General features: G+C 52.8%; 6 protein-coding genes across 6 annotated transcripts; 2 read left to right on the top strand and 4 right to left on the bottom strand.

Annotated features, from left to right (window-relative positions):
• Positions 1–1,076: 1,076 nt before the first annotated feature.
• J4E88_005325 (uncharacterized protein) lies at positions 1,077–2,668 on the top strand (the record flags this gene model as incomplete). Its single annotated transcript, XM_049398965.1, has 2 exons — positions 1,077–2,442; positions 2,538–2,668. The coding sequence occupies 2 exons, from the start codon at positions 1,077–1,079 to the stop codon at positions 2,666–2,668; spliced, it is 1,497 nt and encodes a 498-aa protein (XP_049255645.1).
• Positions 2,669–2,905: 237 nt separating this feature from the next.
• J4E88_005324 (uncharacterized protein) lies at positions 2,906–3,861 on the bottom strand (the record flags this gene model as incomplete). Its single annotated transcript, XM_049398964.1, has 2 exons — positions 2,906–3,203; positions 3,251–3,861. 2 exons carry the CDS (start codon positions 3,859–3,861, stop codon positions 2,906–2,908), a joined length of 909 nt encoding a protein of 302 aa, XP_049255644.1.
• Positions 3,862–5,121: 1,260 nt separating this feature from the next.
• On the top strand, positions 5,122–5,882 carry J4E88_005323 (uncharacterized protein; the record flags this gene model as incomplete). Its single annotated transcript, XM_049398963.1, has 2 exons — positions 5,122–5,357; positions 5,405–5,882. The coding sequence occupies 2 exons, from the start codon at positions 5,122–5,124 to the stop codon at positions 5,880–5,882; spliced, it is 714 nt and encodes a 237-aa protein (XP_049255643.1).
• A 921-nt stretch (positions 5,883–6,803) lies between these two features.
• J4E88_005322 (uncharacterized protein) lies at positions 6,804–8,323 on the bottom strand (the record flags this gene model as incomplete). The annotated part of the gene is made up of 3 exons (XM_049398962.1): positions 6,804–7,892; positions 8,005–8,205; positions 8,258–8,323. 3 exons carry the CDS (start codon positions 8,321–8,323, stop codon positions 6,804–6,806), a joined length of 1,356 nt encoding a protein of 451 aa, XP_049255642.1.
• Positions 8,324–8,775: 452 nt separating this feature from the next.
• J4E88_005321 (uncharacterized protein) lies at positions 8,776–9,689 on the bottom strand (the record flags this gene model as incomplete). Its single annotated transcript, XM_049398961.1, has 2 exons — positions 8,776–9,500; positions 9,548–9,689. 2 exons carry the CDS (start codon positions 9,687–9,689, stop codon positions 8,776–8,778), a joined length of 867 nt encoding a protein of 288 aa, XP_049255641.1.
• A 625-nt stretch (positions 9,690–10,314) lies between these two features.
• J4E88_005320 (uncharacterized protein) lies at positions 10,315–11,238 on the bottom strand (the record flags this gene model as incomplete). The annotated part of the gene is made up of 2 exons (XM_049398960.1): positions 10,315–10,543; positions 10,595–11,238. The coding sequence occupies 2 exons, from the start codon at positions 11,236–11,238 to the stop codon at positions 10,315–10,317; spliced, it is 873 nt and encodes a 290-aa protein (XP_049255640.1).
• Positions 11,239–12,100: the final 862 nt, after the last annotated feature.

Here is a 12,100-nt window from a genome sequence, read left to right as displayed (position 1 = left end):
TCGAGATCTGTGCAGCCTTTGAGGCAGACTTCGCGTGCGCTGACAACATGACGTCACAGGTATTGCACTCGGTCGCGTGCCGCCATTCGGACGATGCAGGAGTCATAATACATAGCAAAAAAAAGAGAGCGCAGGCATGGTGTCTGATGAAATAGATGGGATGCAGGATGGGACAGAACGTCGGACGTGAGAAGAAGCTCGCAACACGCGACGCGACTGCCAAGGCTGAACTAGGTTTGCCGATCCCTTTCCCTTCCCCGCCGCTCCCTATGCGCGTCATTTCGACGGACCCTTCCCATCATGACAGCTTCGTGGTATCAACTGCGGTCTTCGTGCGCACCCCCTTGAATCCACTATTTCGCCCTCTATTCCATCCGTCGACCTCCAGATCATGGTTCCAAGGTTGTCTGATTGAGTTACCGGAAACGCAACACCGACTCCATGTTTGATCAGCCACCCCCAAAACCCACAGACAGCGCTTCATCACAGGTTAGGAACAAACACGTCTGTTTGAGCATGACGCATTATCCTGGGCCGTCAGCATCCGAATGTTCACTGGGCACTGTCCAGCACAACTGCATCAGCTATTCGAGATTCGAGCGCCACGCGCTTGGCCAGCTCACATATTTGACGTCCATGCCAGGCCCAGAACAAAGACGGCGATAGATCTTGACGAGAGTCTAGTGACACCGTGCGATATTGGGCTCGAAACTGGGACCTTATGGGCTGTAGTGTACATGTGGTCGAGCTGATCGCCATGGGTGGGTTGCGAAAACCGCATGGCGTCTCCAATGAACGGTCAGTCCGATATCAGTTATACAGTCGAGCTCCCTGTCAACACGGCCGGCGATGGTAGGCCTTACTTTTGCCGAGCTATCGGCGACAGCTATTCGCCATGCTTCTACGTTGCTGACGGTCGACGGCGTGGTAAGCTTACGCCCCATATTAGAACCCGCTTCGTCACGTCTTCGTCTACTCAAGATTGGACCAAGCGTTCGAAGCCCTATATGTACAAGTATCCGTCATAACATCTGTCCTTCGTCCCTTTTACTCGTCGCTATACTACTCTCTTCGCGATGGCTACCAAAAGTCCGATCAACGAAGCAGACATCGCAGAACTGCGCGAACTTCTGAGAGATACAGACGTCCAGTTGGTGACACCGAAGGAAACTGAGGCATACACAAAATCTATTCACCGATGGTCAAGCGCTGCCGTGAAGCCAGCGGGAGCATGCCTAATCCCCAAATCGGCAGAAGCAATCTCAATCACCCTCAAGTATGCTTCCGAACACAATCTTGATCTCGCCGTCAAAGGAGGTGGTCACTCGACTGCTGGCGCATCATCAACGGACGGCGGACTACTCATCGACTTGAATACACATATGCGTACTACCGACGTCGACGTCGAGGGAAGAACGATCAAAGTTGGCGGAGGTGCCGTCTGGGGTGATGTTGACGCAGCTCTTGCACCGTACGGTCTTGCAGCAGTTGGTGGCACCGTCTCAGATACCGGCGTCGGTGGTCTCACGTTCGGCGGCGGCTTTGGCTGGCTCACAGTCAAACACGGACTGGTTGTCGACAATCTTATTTCATGTACTGTCGTATTGGCGGACGGCAGTATCGTCAAAGCCTCTACCGATGAGAAGCCAGACCTGTTCTGGGCTCTGCGCGGCGCGGGACAGAACTTTGGTGTCGGTATTGAGTTTGTATTCCGCACCCATGAGACAGGCGATCTGTGGGCTGGGTTCATGATGTTTCCACCGACGCCAGATATCATCAAGAAGGCCGTGGAAGCATGCAACGACATCTTCACACCGAACGCAGATGGCGATTCGAAAGCGACGGGGAAAGCTGCGAGTGCTTTCGGTTTCGTCAGGCCTCCACCTGCTGGTGGCCAGGTCCTGTTCTTCGTAGCCGCGATCTTTCATGGGTCGGAAGAAGACGGCAAAGAGCTATTCAAGGATATCGTTGGGTTGGAACCTTTGATGAGTACCATGGCAATGATGCCCTACGCCAAGGCAAACAAACTCATGGATCTACCCATCGGCGCGCGTGTATCGATCAAGGGAGCTGGGTTCGAGCTTCCTGTTCGTGGCGACTTCGTGGTATCCGTCTTGGAGGCGTACGCCAAGTTTACTGACGAGACATCCGATGCCGCTGGCTCGCAGGTTATGTGGGAGCTACTAGACCCGACGAAGATTGTTGAAGTCACCAACTCTGACATGGCCTTTGCGAACCGCGGAAGACACTTCAACGCGGCAGTTGCTCCATTGTGGTGGGATCAAGGTAACGATCAGAAATGTAGGCAGTGGTCGAGGGATGTTGCGCTCTTGTTCAAGAACGAACTTCAGCGTGGTGGCGCTGAGGCAGCGGCGAGCAACGATGGGTGGATTGGCAAGAGAGGCAGTCATGGAGCGACAATGGTGTATGGGAACTACGATCGTAAGTACTCTCCAAAGTGTGAAATCCTCACTTATATATCGCGAACACGGGAATGATATTGTTATGCAGGCAGCGGTATGCTAACGCCCGAATAGAGTACGAAGAGAAGTCCAGAGACGTCTTTGGCAACAACTACGAACGTTTGCAAGATCTGAAGGCCAAGTACGACCCACAGAACATGTTCAACAAACTCTTTGCTGTAGAACCGAGAGCGTTGAAGCCCTAGATGTAATTGTATACATTGTTGCCAACCTCGCTAAATGTAGGTGTACAATGATACCCAGGACGTGACAACTCATGCGCAGGATCATTTCCATCAACCAAAAATCATTTGTCGCCTCCACAGCCATCTTTCCTGTCATATAATGCAGCACAAATTGTATGTTGTATTCTCAATACTGTGTTGTCTCACATCTCTCTCGACGTTTCTCATGCTATGTAGTACTAGCGAGCTATAGTCCATCTACCAAACACCCATCTTGTCGAGCTCGACGGGACTCAGCTCACGGCCATCACCCCATACATCTTCGGAAGGATCCAGGCGCTTGTATATCTCTCCTTCATGTGCAAAGCGGCACTGTTTGTTCTTGCATATGCCCTTCTTGTAGTCTTCGCACGCAACTCGCCTGCAACCTTTCTTGATGCCTCGCATCGAGCAGTTCTTGCATAAAATCCCGCGATCGCAGTCCCAGTTGTGTCGCATGCACTGGGTGCAGTGTGCGAAGCGTTCAGGTTTGCCTTTGAGGTGCGCAGGAACGGATCTAAACAGAATTAGCCATGTAAGTAGTAAGGGCTGTCGTGTACTAACGCAAGGCCTTTTGAAACAACGGCCTTGTCAGATGAGTTGAGTGCGTTGGACTGGAGAGCAAGCGCATTCTTCGCAGAGTCGGCCAGCTTCTTCGGTAACTCCGCCCTCTCGTCCTCGAGTTTCTTGACCAGAGCATCGTGCGCGTCATACATGACCTTGAGCTCCTTGGCTTTGGCATACACTTCACCTTGAAGTAGCTGCATCGCTTGAGTAAGTGCCTGGATCTCTGCCGTATTCTTGTCGCGTATCTTGTCAAAGAGCATGTGGAAGGCGTCAATCGTGATCTGTAGCTCTTCGTTCTCTCGCTTGAGACCGTCGACCTGGATTCTGAAGTCAAGCTTTAGATGCCTCATAACCTTCTCGTGATCCGACTCCCTCGTCTCTAACTCTCTCTGATATTCTTTGGCAGCTGCCTCTTCTGCCTGTTGTTGCGCATATCGCTTCTCTGACTCTTCCAAGAACGATTTGTAAGGCTCCGGCAACCAGAAATCACGTGGTGCTGGCTCATTCTCCTGGAATTTGGTTTGTAGGTCGTTCATGCCGACGTTGTCTGTCTGTGCCGGCGGCACTTGCCAGATTGAAGGCGGTACGAGGTCGTTGCGCTCAGCCATGATTGGCAACTGAAGGAGAGTTAGTTCTGCGGATGCAATCAATTGTATGACTGCGAGGGCGAGGTTCGGCGGTGACGGTTCAGTGTTGTAGCTCAGACGGGCCACGAGTATTTCGTGCCGGACGCACCTTCACTTGTGCGGCCCTACGCCCAAGCGAGCAAACAACAAACAACAGCCGATGAAAGTGAAAGAGACTTAGATCGCGCCTTGATAACGCAAGATCATAGTCCACTCTCCCCCGCCACCACCTTTGCCATCTAACGTCTTCCGCGACCGTTCTTGCCAGCAACCATCCAGCCGCACCTTCCCCGTACAGCTCAAAAACAAGGTATTCCTCCGATTTCCCCCTAATCTGAGCCAGGTCACTAACAGCTAGCCCTAAGTTCAGCGCCACCATGTCCCTCCCCCAAAGCCCAGTCGATCCAGTCGCTCGCCTCGAAGCAGAACTCGCGCAAGAGAAAGCCGCCCACGCGCGCACGAACAAAAAGCTAGAAGCCATTACTCACCTCCACGCCAATCAGGCGGTTACTATCAGTTCTCAAATCGGCATCATCAGGTCGCAGATCCAGAGGCATCCCGAAGATATCGCGGACATCCAGGTAGAAGCCAGGAAAGCGGAGGACGAGCGCCAGCGCAGGACATCGGAGGCAATTGCGATGGAAAGTGGGCCGTAGAGAGCGAGAAGGAGTTATGAGGAAAGTTCCCACGGCTATGCGCATTATCTCGTGAGGCATATGTAGCGAATTGACTGGGGAATCAAGGCTGGGCTCGTCAACTTGCGGGGATGATACAGTATAAAAGCGACAACCTGAACCAATCTACAAACACATACTGAGTATCGCACTGCATTCTTTCTTCCGCCAGGTTCTATCATGACTACACACAATATAACATCTCTCTTACCCGAAAGACTCTTCATTCTTTTTGCAGTGATTGACCATCCATCTCTGCTTCATCGACTGCAATTTCTCAGTGTAACGAAGTGTTACGTACCGTCATATCAGACTATCTAGACCGCAAAGACAATCGAAACGACATATATCTTGTGTTGTTCTCCTTTGTACACTAGAATTTGAACCACGTGAGATGGCCGCACTTTCACTTTCACTTCGACTAGCCAAGCGTTGCCCCACTGCTTAGCTGTATTCTGCCTAGACAGCTCGCGTCTGCCTAGCGTAGGTTTTCAGATATATCTGAAAACCCGCCCTGACTTGACCCCGCATCTCTTCATTGTATCGAGCAAGATTTCTGCCTACAAGCATGGCCGACCAGCGCGCAGTCAACGACGTCCAGGACAGCGTCCATGAGGACACGGAGATGCATGAAGCAGGCGGCGAAACTGACCGTCTCGATAACGAGTACGGCAACGAGGAAGACGCCGATGACTACGAGGACGACTACCCAGAGCCCACCATGATGCGGGATATGTTCTTCGAGAACCCTACTGAAGAGCTCGGTTACCTTCTTTCCCAGAGCGAATCAAGGGCACCATCCCCGTAAGTACTCACGCGAGTTACCATGTACTTTCACTGACAACATCTAGCGATCCCAACGCCGACATGGGCGAGCCACTCACTGCCGAGGAAGAACGTGCGGACGCCAAGTATCGCATCAGCCGTCTCACGTACCACCTGTCGCTCTCCAACACTGCGAATGAGCGCCTACAGGACGCTAGGACTGCATTGATCGCGGACAAGGAGAAAGTGATGCAGGCAGCGAAGGAGGCAGCGAAGGAGGCCGAAGAGAAGATCAAGGATGCAGAGGAGAAGGTCAACGCTTTGAAGCTCCAGCTAGAGACTTACAAGCAAGCTGCCATCAGGGATGCGATGGCGCAAGAGAAGAAGGTCGCGCAGCTGCAGCTGCAAATGGAACGTATTTCAGTGCAGAACAGCGGTATAGCCCCGCCTGCTGCTGTCGCGCCGGCTGTAGTTGCAGTCGCTTCGAACGAGGTCGCCATGCTTTCGCCTCCAGTCGCTGTCCCTCCCACTGCCATCGCGATAGGCGCACAAGGTTACAGGTAAGCCACTGATAAATCATACGACTGCTATTGTACATGCTAACACGAATCCCTATAGCAGCATCGGTGAAGTATCGTCAAGGGCCTACAACCGCGTCATCAAGTGCAAGCACTGTGCTGCCAATGGTCTGCCATGCGACAGCACTCGCGACAGCTGCGCCGAGTGTGCTCGCAATGGCGCCGTGTGCATACGTCGTCGTTGCGATCACTTCAGGCATCTTGCGGGATCTTGCAATGGCGGTGCCTGTGATCGTCTTCACAAGGATGATTGAGACCTGAGTGGAATGCATTGTTGCTTCTAAGTGGATTGGATACATGGAAGGGTGTATAATAGAGGCTGCATTCCAGAGTGTTGGTGGATAGGTTAGGGATACACGACGATACCCTGGGATCATCACCGGCGTTCACGGCGTGTAATTTCGAACGTATATAAAGACAAGAAGGATACGTAAAGATCATTCAGGCACAAGACAAACTCCCACTACCTCCTTCAAATACAACCTCCAGACCAACGCCAGACCGAAAAAGTGAGACTCCTCCCATGGTGCCCCACCCCCCAAAGCCTAACCAATTCACCATTCAGTCCAACCACAACCATGAAGCTCATCACCGCCCTCGCAATCCTCGTTGGTGCCACCGCCGCTATCGACATCTCACCACTCGAAGAATCCCACGCGCAAAGCTGTGCCGCTCGTCCCTAGGACTGCGAGAACGGCTACTGTTGGAAGCAATGCGGCGATCTAGGAGAATGGTGCTGGCTGGCTCTCGATGGAGGCAACGGTGGTTGGGTGACGTGCGCAAACGATGGGGCCTGTAACGCAAACAATCTCCCTGGGACTGGATGTCGCGGCGGGTGCAGCTGCTGAGCACAGGAAAGGAATGCGAACGAAGGAGGCTTCTCAACTCCGCTGTATCAGCCCACCACTCATTTGGGCTCTTGGCTTCCAGGAAAGGTATCTAGATAGTGTTCGAGAACATCAATCACTTCTGCTTGAGGGCTTTTCGCGCTACCGTTCCGCATCTTGTGTGCATTCTCCTGCTTCTTTCTTGTGGCTACTGCTTTTCGATGTGCACGGCTCTTGACATGCAAACTCCAATCATTCTCGGTGATAGACGTCGTGCCACATGTCTCACAGACCTTCTTCTGCCAGAGGTCTGGTCGCTGCCCCAAATCGTACTCGCGCTTCGGTGTCAGCATTTCTGCTGCTGCTGGTGATAGTGAAGAGGGCGATGGTAGTGGTTGTCCGGAGAGGAATTGTTCGGTAATGGCTATGGCGGGTTTGGTGACCTTGTCTTCCCATTGAGATATGTTGGAACCGTCGACTAGGAAGGTGGTGTTCTTTTGGCCTGCACTGATCAGTGCATTGAGAAGCTTAATGCGTATCCACTTGATCTGCCGATTGGCGTATTGACGGGTAGCAGCTTGCGTCTTCTCGATGGCGAGGGTCTTGAGTTTCTCCAGCTCGGATACTTCGCGTGAGTTGTCCGAAAGAGCGCTTTGGTACTCCAAAAACTCTTTGTATCCTATGGATACCCAGATACCGCGAGTTTGGTCTATGCTCGCACCAGTATTAGATTCGTGGCGTTCACGGAAACTACCGAGTTCATCAACTTCAGAAAGCAGACCTCGGGCGATCATCTTATCAACACGGCCATCAAGACGGCGATGCAACACGTCCTTGTTGGCGTGCACCCAGAACACAAGAGTTTCGAAACGAAGGCCTGACCGACTATCCGATGCTGTGCCATCCGCTTGGACAGCAGAGGCCTCGCGGTGAAGCTTTTGCTCTTTGTAGAGCTGCGAAGCTGGTTTGCCTGTTCTTAGATATATCTCAAGTGACCGCTGGATTTTGCGCCGCTCATTTGGATGCCACCGATCGGCCATGATGGGATCAACTTCCCTTAGCTTTGTGTGCAGGATGTCGGTCGGCTCTTCAAGTATTGGTAGAGGTTGGCTATTCTCATTCAGATTCAACTCGGGCTCATCTGATAGCGCATCCTGGAACAAGAGTGACTGCGTATAGTAGTGAGTGCCACCAACTAAGACTGGGAGTTTGCCTCTACTTCGAATTTCATCGATCTGGTCATGTCAGTAATCACCTGGAATGAACTTCGTTCAATCATACTGTTCTCAAAGCCTCGCCTACGAATTTCCCCACAGTCCATGTCTCTTCTTCGAGGCTGATGCAGCCTAATAGATGATGAGGAACGCCTTTCGTCTCATCTTGCGTAATCTTGTTGGTAATGATGGGCAGCCCACGATACAATTGCATCGCATCGCCGTTGATGATCTCGCCATTATATTTCCGCGCGATTTCTACTGCCAGCTACCTGCTGTGGTCAGCAAGATGAAGCGTGACTGGACAACTTAAGCTTTACATCAGATTTGCCAGTTCCTGTTGCACCAACGATGGTGATCAGAGGCTTGCGTGGCGCTTGCGCCATTTTGATACTACTGAATGCCCTTGCGAACCGTAACATGCATTTGATGGGACGACCGGAACGGCTGCCAATGACTGAGTGACGGAAAATGTTGGTTAGCGTCAAGCGGGGTGCGCCTTCCCTCTTTGGCGATAGCGCAGTACTCGGACAATCGATCAACTTGAAGTGTTTTATCCACAACGATCTGAAGTTTTTAGAAATCCTCATGCCACGCAAAGTGAGCGAAATGGTTGATAATTGAAATCATCCCATATCCTTCTGCCAGGCTTGCATATGAATTGGATCGTTCACGAGCGAGTATCGTGTAAGGATATGGGCGAAGTGTAGGTGCAATGAAATATAGTTGTTGAATATGACGGGGTATCATCGTTGAGTGCCGCCCAAACGCCTGTTGAAACTCCATCGACACGCATTGTTGAAGCGTGCCGAGATGTGTTCTCTCACACTCCTCCGCCCTACTCCTTCTCCACCCTCTTCTCAGCGCCATAACCACCCTTACCCTCCAGATTCTGATACGACGCGCCCTCACCCTTCCCGTTCCTAGGTCCCCGCTCTGTCAAATCTTCCTGCAGCCACTTCAACACCAGCTCACCCAGCTGGCTGTTTCCTGTGTACATGCGCTCGCCCTGCTCGACCTTGACATCCATGTCCTCGGTGCTGCCCCACTTCTTCACCTTGCCCAGGCTCATGTGCACGAGATGGGTTGGCCATGTTGCGAGGTTATCCAGGATATGCGTCGCGTATACGATTGTGCAAGGTCTTTCCTCCGTCTCCTTCTTCAAAAAGTTGAGGAAGTTGCTGCGCGATAGCAGATCGAGATCAACGGTGATCTCGTCCAGCAGCAGGATGGTCCACGGTCTCAGCAGACCCATGGCAAGTTGTACACGCCTTCGCTCTCCGTCGGATACGGCGTGCATGCGCCAGCTGAGGTCGATGTCGAGGATGCGCACGAGTTCGTCGCGGCGCTCGGTGTAGTGGTCGCCGCCAATGGAGGACAGGAGGGTGGGCACGTCGATGTCGGTACGGACGATGGGGTTGAGCACCCATTCTAGACCGAGGTAGGTCACACCCTCGAGGCCCATCTTGAAAGGGTCGATGCCCGCGATGTGGACGGTGCCGGAGGGGGCCATGCGCTTGCCGGAGAGGAGACGGAGGAGCGTGGTTTTACCCGCGCCGTTGGCTGGGATCGTTAGTCGAGACTCCCACAAAACATTCCATGTTGCTTACCTCCGATCAAAAGTGTTCTGCTGCCGGGTGGCAGGTCAAGGAAGACATCCTTCAGCCCACTCGAGCCATCCGGGAAGGCATAGCAGAGGTTCTTCACGTCAATTGACGGCGCGACTTCCTTGTTGTTGGCTGTGTTGGACATTGTAGCGTGGGATTGCGTGTATAATGGCTGTTACACCGGTGGTGGGAGGAGACTACATTTTGTACGTAGCTTACGGTGGAGTCACCTCGGTGGGCTAGACTTCCAAGTCGACATGAGTGATGCCATCATTCCGCTGGGGTCCGCACTAGGCCCGAACAGGCAGGCACCGTCCTAGACCCTGACGGCACTTCGTCTCAGCCTCAACTTTTTCAACTTTGTCCTACTTTTCGGACTATCGTTCATGGTCTGCTGGCATCGGGTCAGCTGTGCATCGTGGGCCGGCATGATCCGTGGCGTTATGTCATCACGCAACTCCGAGATCGCAATGCAGCCTCGCGAACGCCATAACCACAACAGAAGACTTGGCCAATTTCTACGAAGTACGCATGTATAGATGGAACGCTTAGTTATGATGGGCATGGGGAAGGTCTGTCGTGTGCGGAAACTGTATCATGATTCATACTGCACGTCTATTTATGAAGCAAAGCACGTGTAATTCGACAAAGCTACCGCCCACGCAAAGCAAGAACACACGTTCCATATATACAACCACTGTCTTCCTCTTATGTACAATTGTCCCATCGTCCCCTTCTACTCAACATGACGGATCATTCTGGCGACGCGCTTAGAGAGAAACGCAGCCGGAGCTGGAGTCCTCAAGGAAGAGACCACCGTAGATCTGGCCCTCGTCAAGGTTGGCCTCTTGGAAACCAGCGTTGGCGACATCGTCAGTACCAGTGGGCTTCTTGAGGATGCCCATCTGGAACTGGCCGAGACCAGCAAGGTTGACGGACAAAGGACCGGCGACCTTCCTGAGCTCCTGTTGGCCGGCGGAGTAGAAGATGGTGGTCTCACTGGAGGATTGTTAGTATATATTCTGGAGATAGGAGTGAGAAAGAACGTACTTCTTGGTGTAGTCGAGGGTCATAGCAAAGTTCTGCCACTGGGTCTGGTCGATCTTGACGTTCCAAAGCCACTTGCCGGCGCGATCAAGAATCTTGAACTGGTCCTTGTCGGCATCGCTCTTTCCAATGAGAGATCCAGTCTGGAACTGGATCTGGTTGTTGCTGAAGTCAGCAGCCTCGTGCCAGACGTTGAGGTACTCGTGAGTGAGGTTCAAAGGCCTGGCGGAGTCCTGCTTGACACTCCAGTGGAGGGTCTTGACACCCTTGCCACCCTCGCCGTCAGGGGCATCCTTGAGGAACTGGAGACCGGCGCGGCGGAATCCCAGCTGCTTCTGGAAGATGGACTCATCCGAGATGGTCACCTCAACAGCCTTGAACTTGTCGCCATCGAAGCGCGAGGACTCGTTGGGGAACTTGAGGATCTGAGACCAGGTCAGGTTGTTACCCTTGACGAAGTCGGCGTTGAAGAGTGTGTTGGTGGCCTGAGTGTCGAAGGAGACGGGTGTCATGTTGGCAGGGACACGGCCGTCGAAGACGATGGGGCACTTGGGCTCAGCGGCGCGAGTGACATGGGGGTGAAGGGCGGGTGCAGCCAGTGCAGTGGAGGCAACTGAGGCCAAGGTAATGAGCGTAGAAGTGAACATGATGATGGTTCAAAAGAATGTAGTAGAGACTGTGGATGCGCTGGATGTGGATGAGACGACAATAGTGGGTGGGTGGAGACACTCTTTATACAGTTCTCAAACGCGACACTGAACGCTTCCTTACCCCAAGGCCATCTGAGCACGGTTCATATTAGATGAACATGTCGGTGCCCACGCGTCCGGCTTGTTCCATGGCCGAAATATAGGGATACCCGCGCTTTCATTTGGGGTACTGCAGAAAGTAGACAGCTAACCAATGGCACGGGCAGGAGAATAGTGATGGAATATTCTATAGTAGGCCCGACGACGTCAGGGTAAGGCCGCATTAATATAGGTGAAAGACGCTGCTGTCATGAGGCTCCTTAACCGGGATGTGGGGTAATGTGCACGGCTGCTGGTCAAGTACCGGACGGACCGGCAACCCGTTGCTTTTTAACCTGGGAGCATTAAGAAGAGGAGTCGCGCCGACTGTTGTACCTCAGATGAGAACGGTCTTTTACCGTCCACCGTACCTCATTCCAACTCTTCATCACATTGCGATCCTTTTCGAACCAGACCTACTGCTTTCACTGCCCAAAGCGCAATTTCATGCGTGGAGCAGCAGCGACAACCGACATTTTCAGAAAGCGACCGAATCAGGCCGTCAAACACACCGGCGCCGCCAAGTTTCATCAACACCGGGAATGCGACCGAGTCGTAATGATCTGAACAAGCATGGCTGTCAGCAATGGGCTGAATGTGGTTCTAGAGTCGTTCGCGACGCTGGGCATAATGTTGAATTGGAGAGGATATAGTGGTGTCAAGAGTTGGCAGCAGCCGTTCGGCGACGCAGAGGGTCCAAGCGGAACAACTGTATTCCACC

This window comes from Alternaria novae-zelandiae (genome assembly GCF_023758075.1).
Source record: "Alternaria novae-zelandiae strain BMP 2774 chromosome Unknown scaffold_9, whole genome shotgun sequence".
NCBI classification, from domain to species: Eukaryota; Fungi; Ascomycota; class Dothideomycetes; order Pleosporales; family Pleosporaceae; genus Alternaria; species Alternaria novae-zelandiae.
Note: the sequence above shows the minus strand (reverse complement) of the source record. Positions and strands in the feature narration are given on the sequence as shown.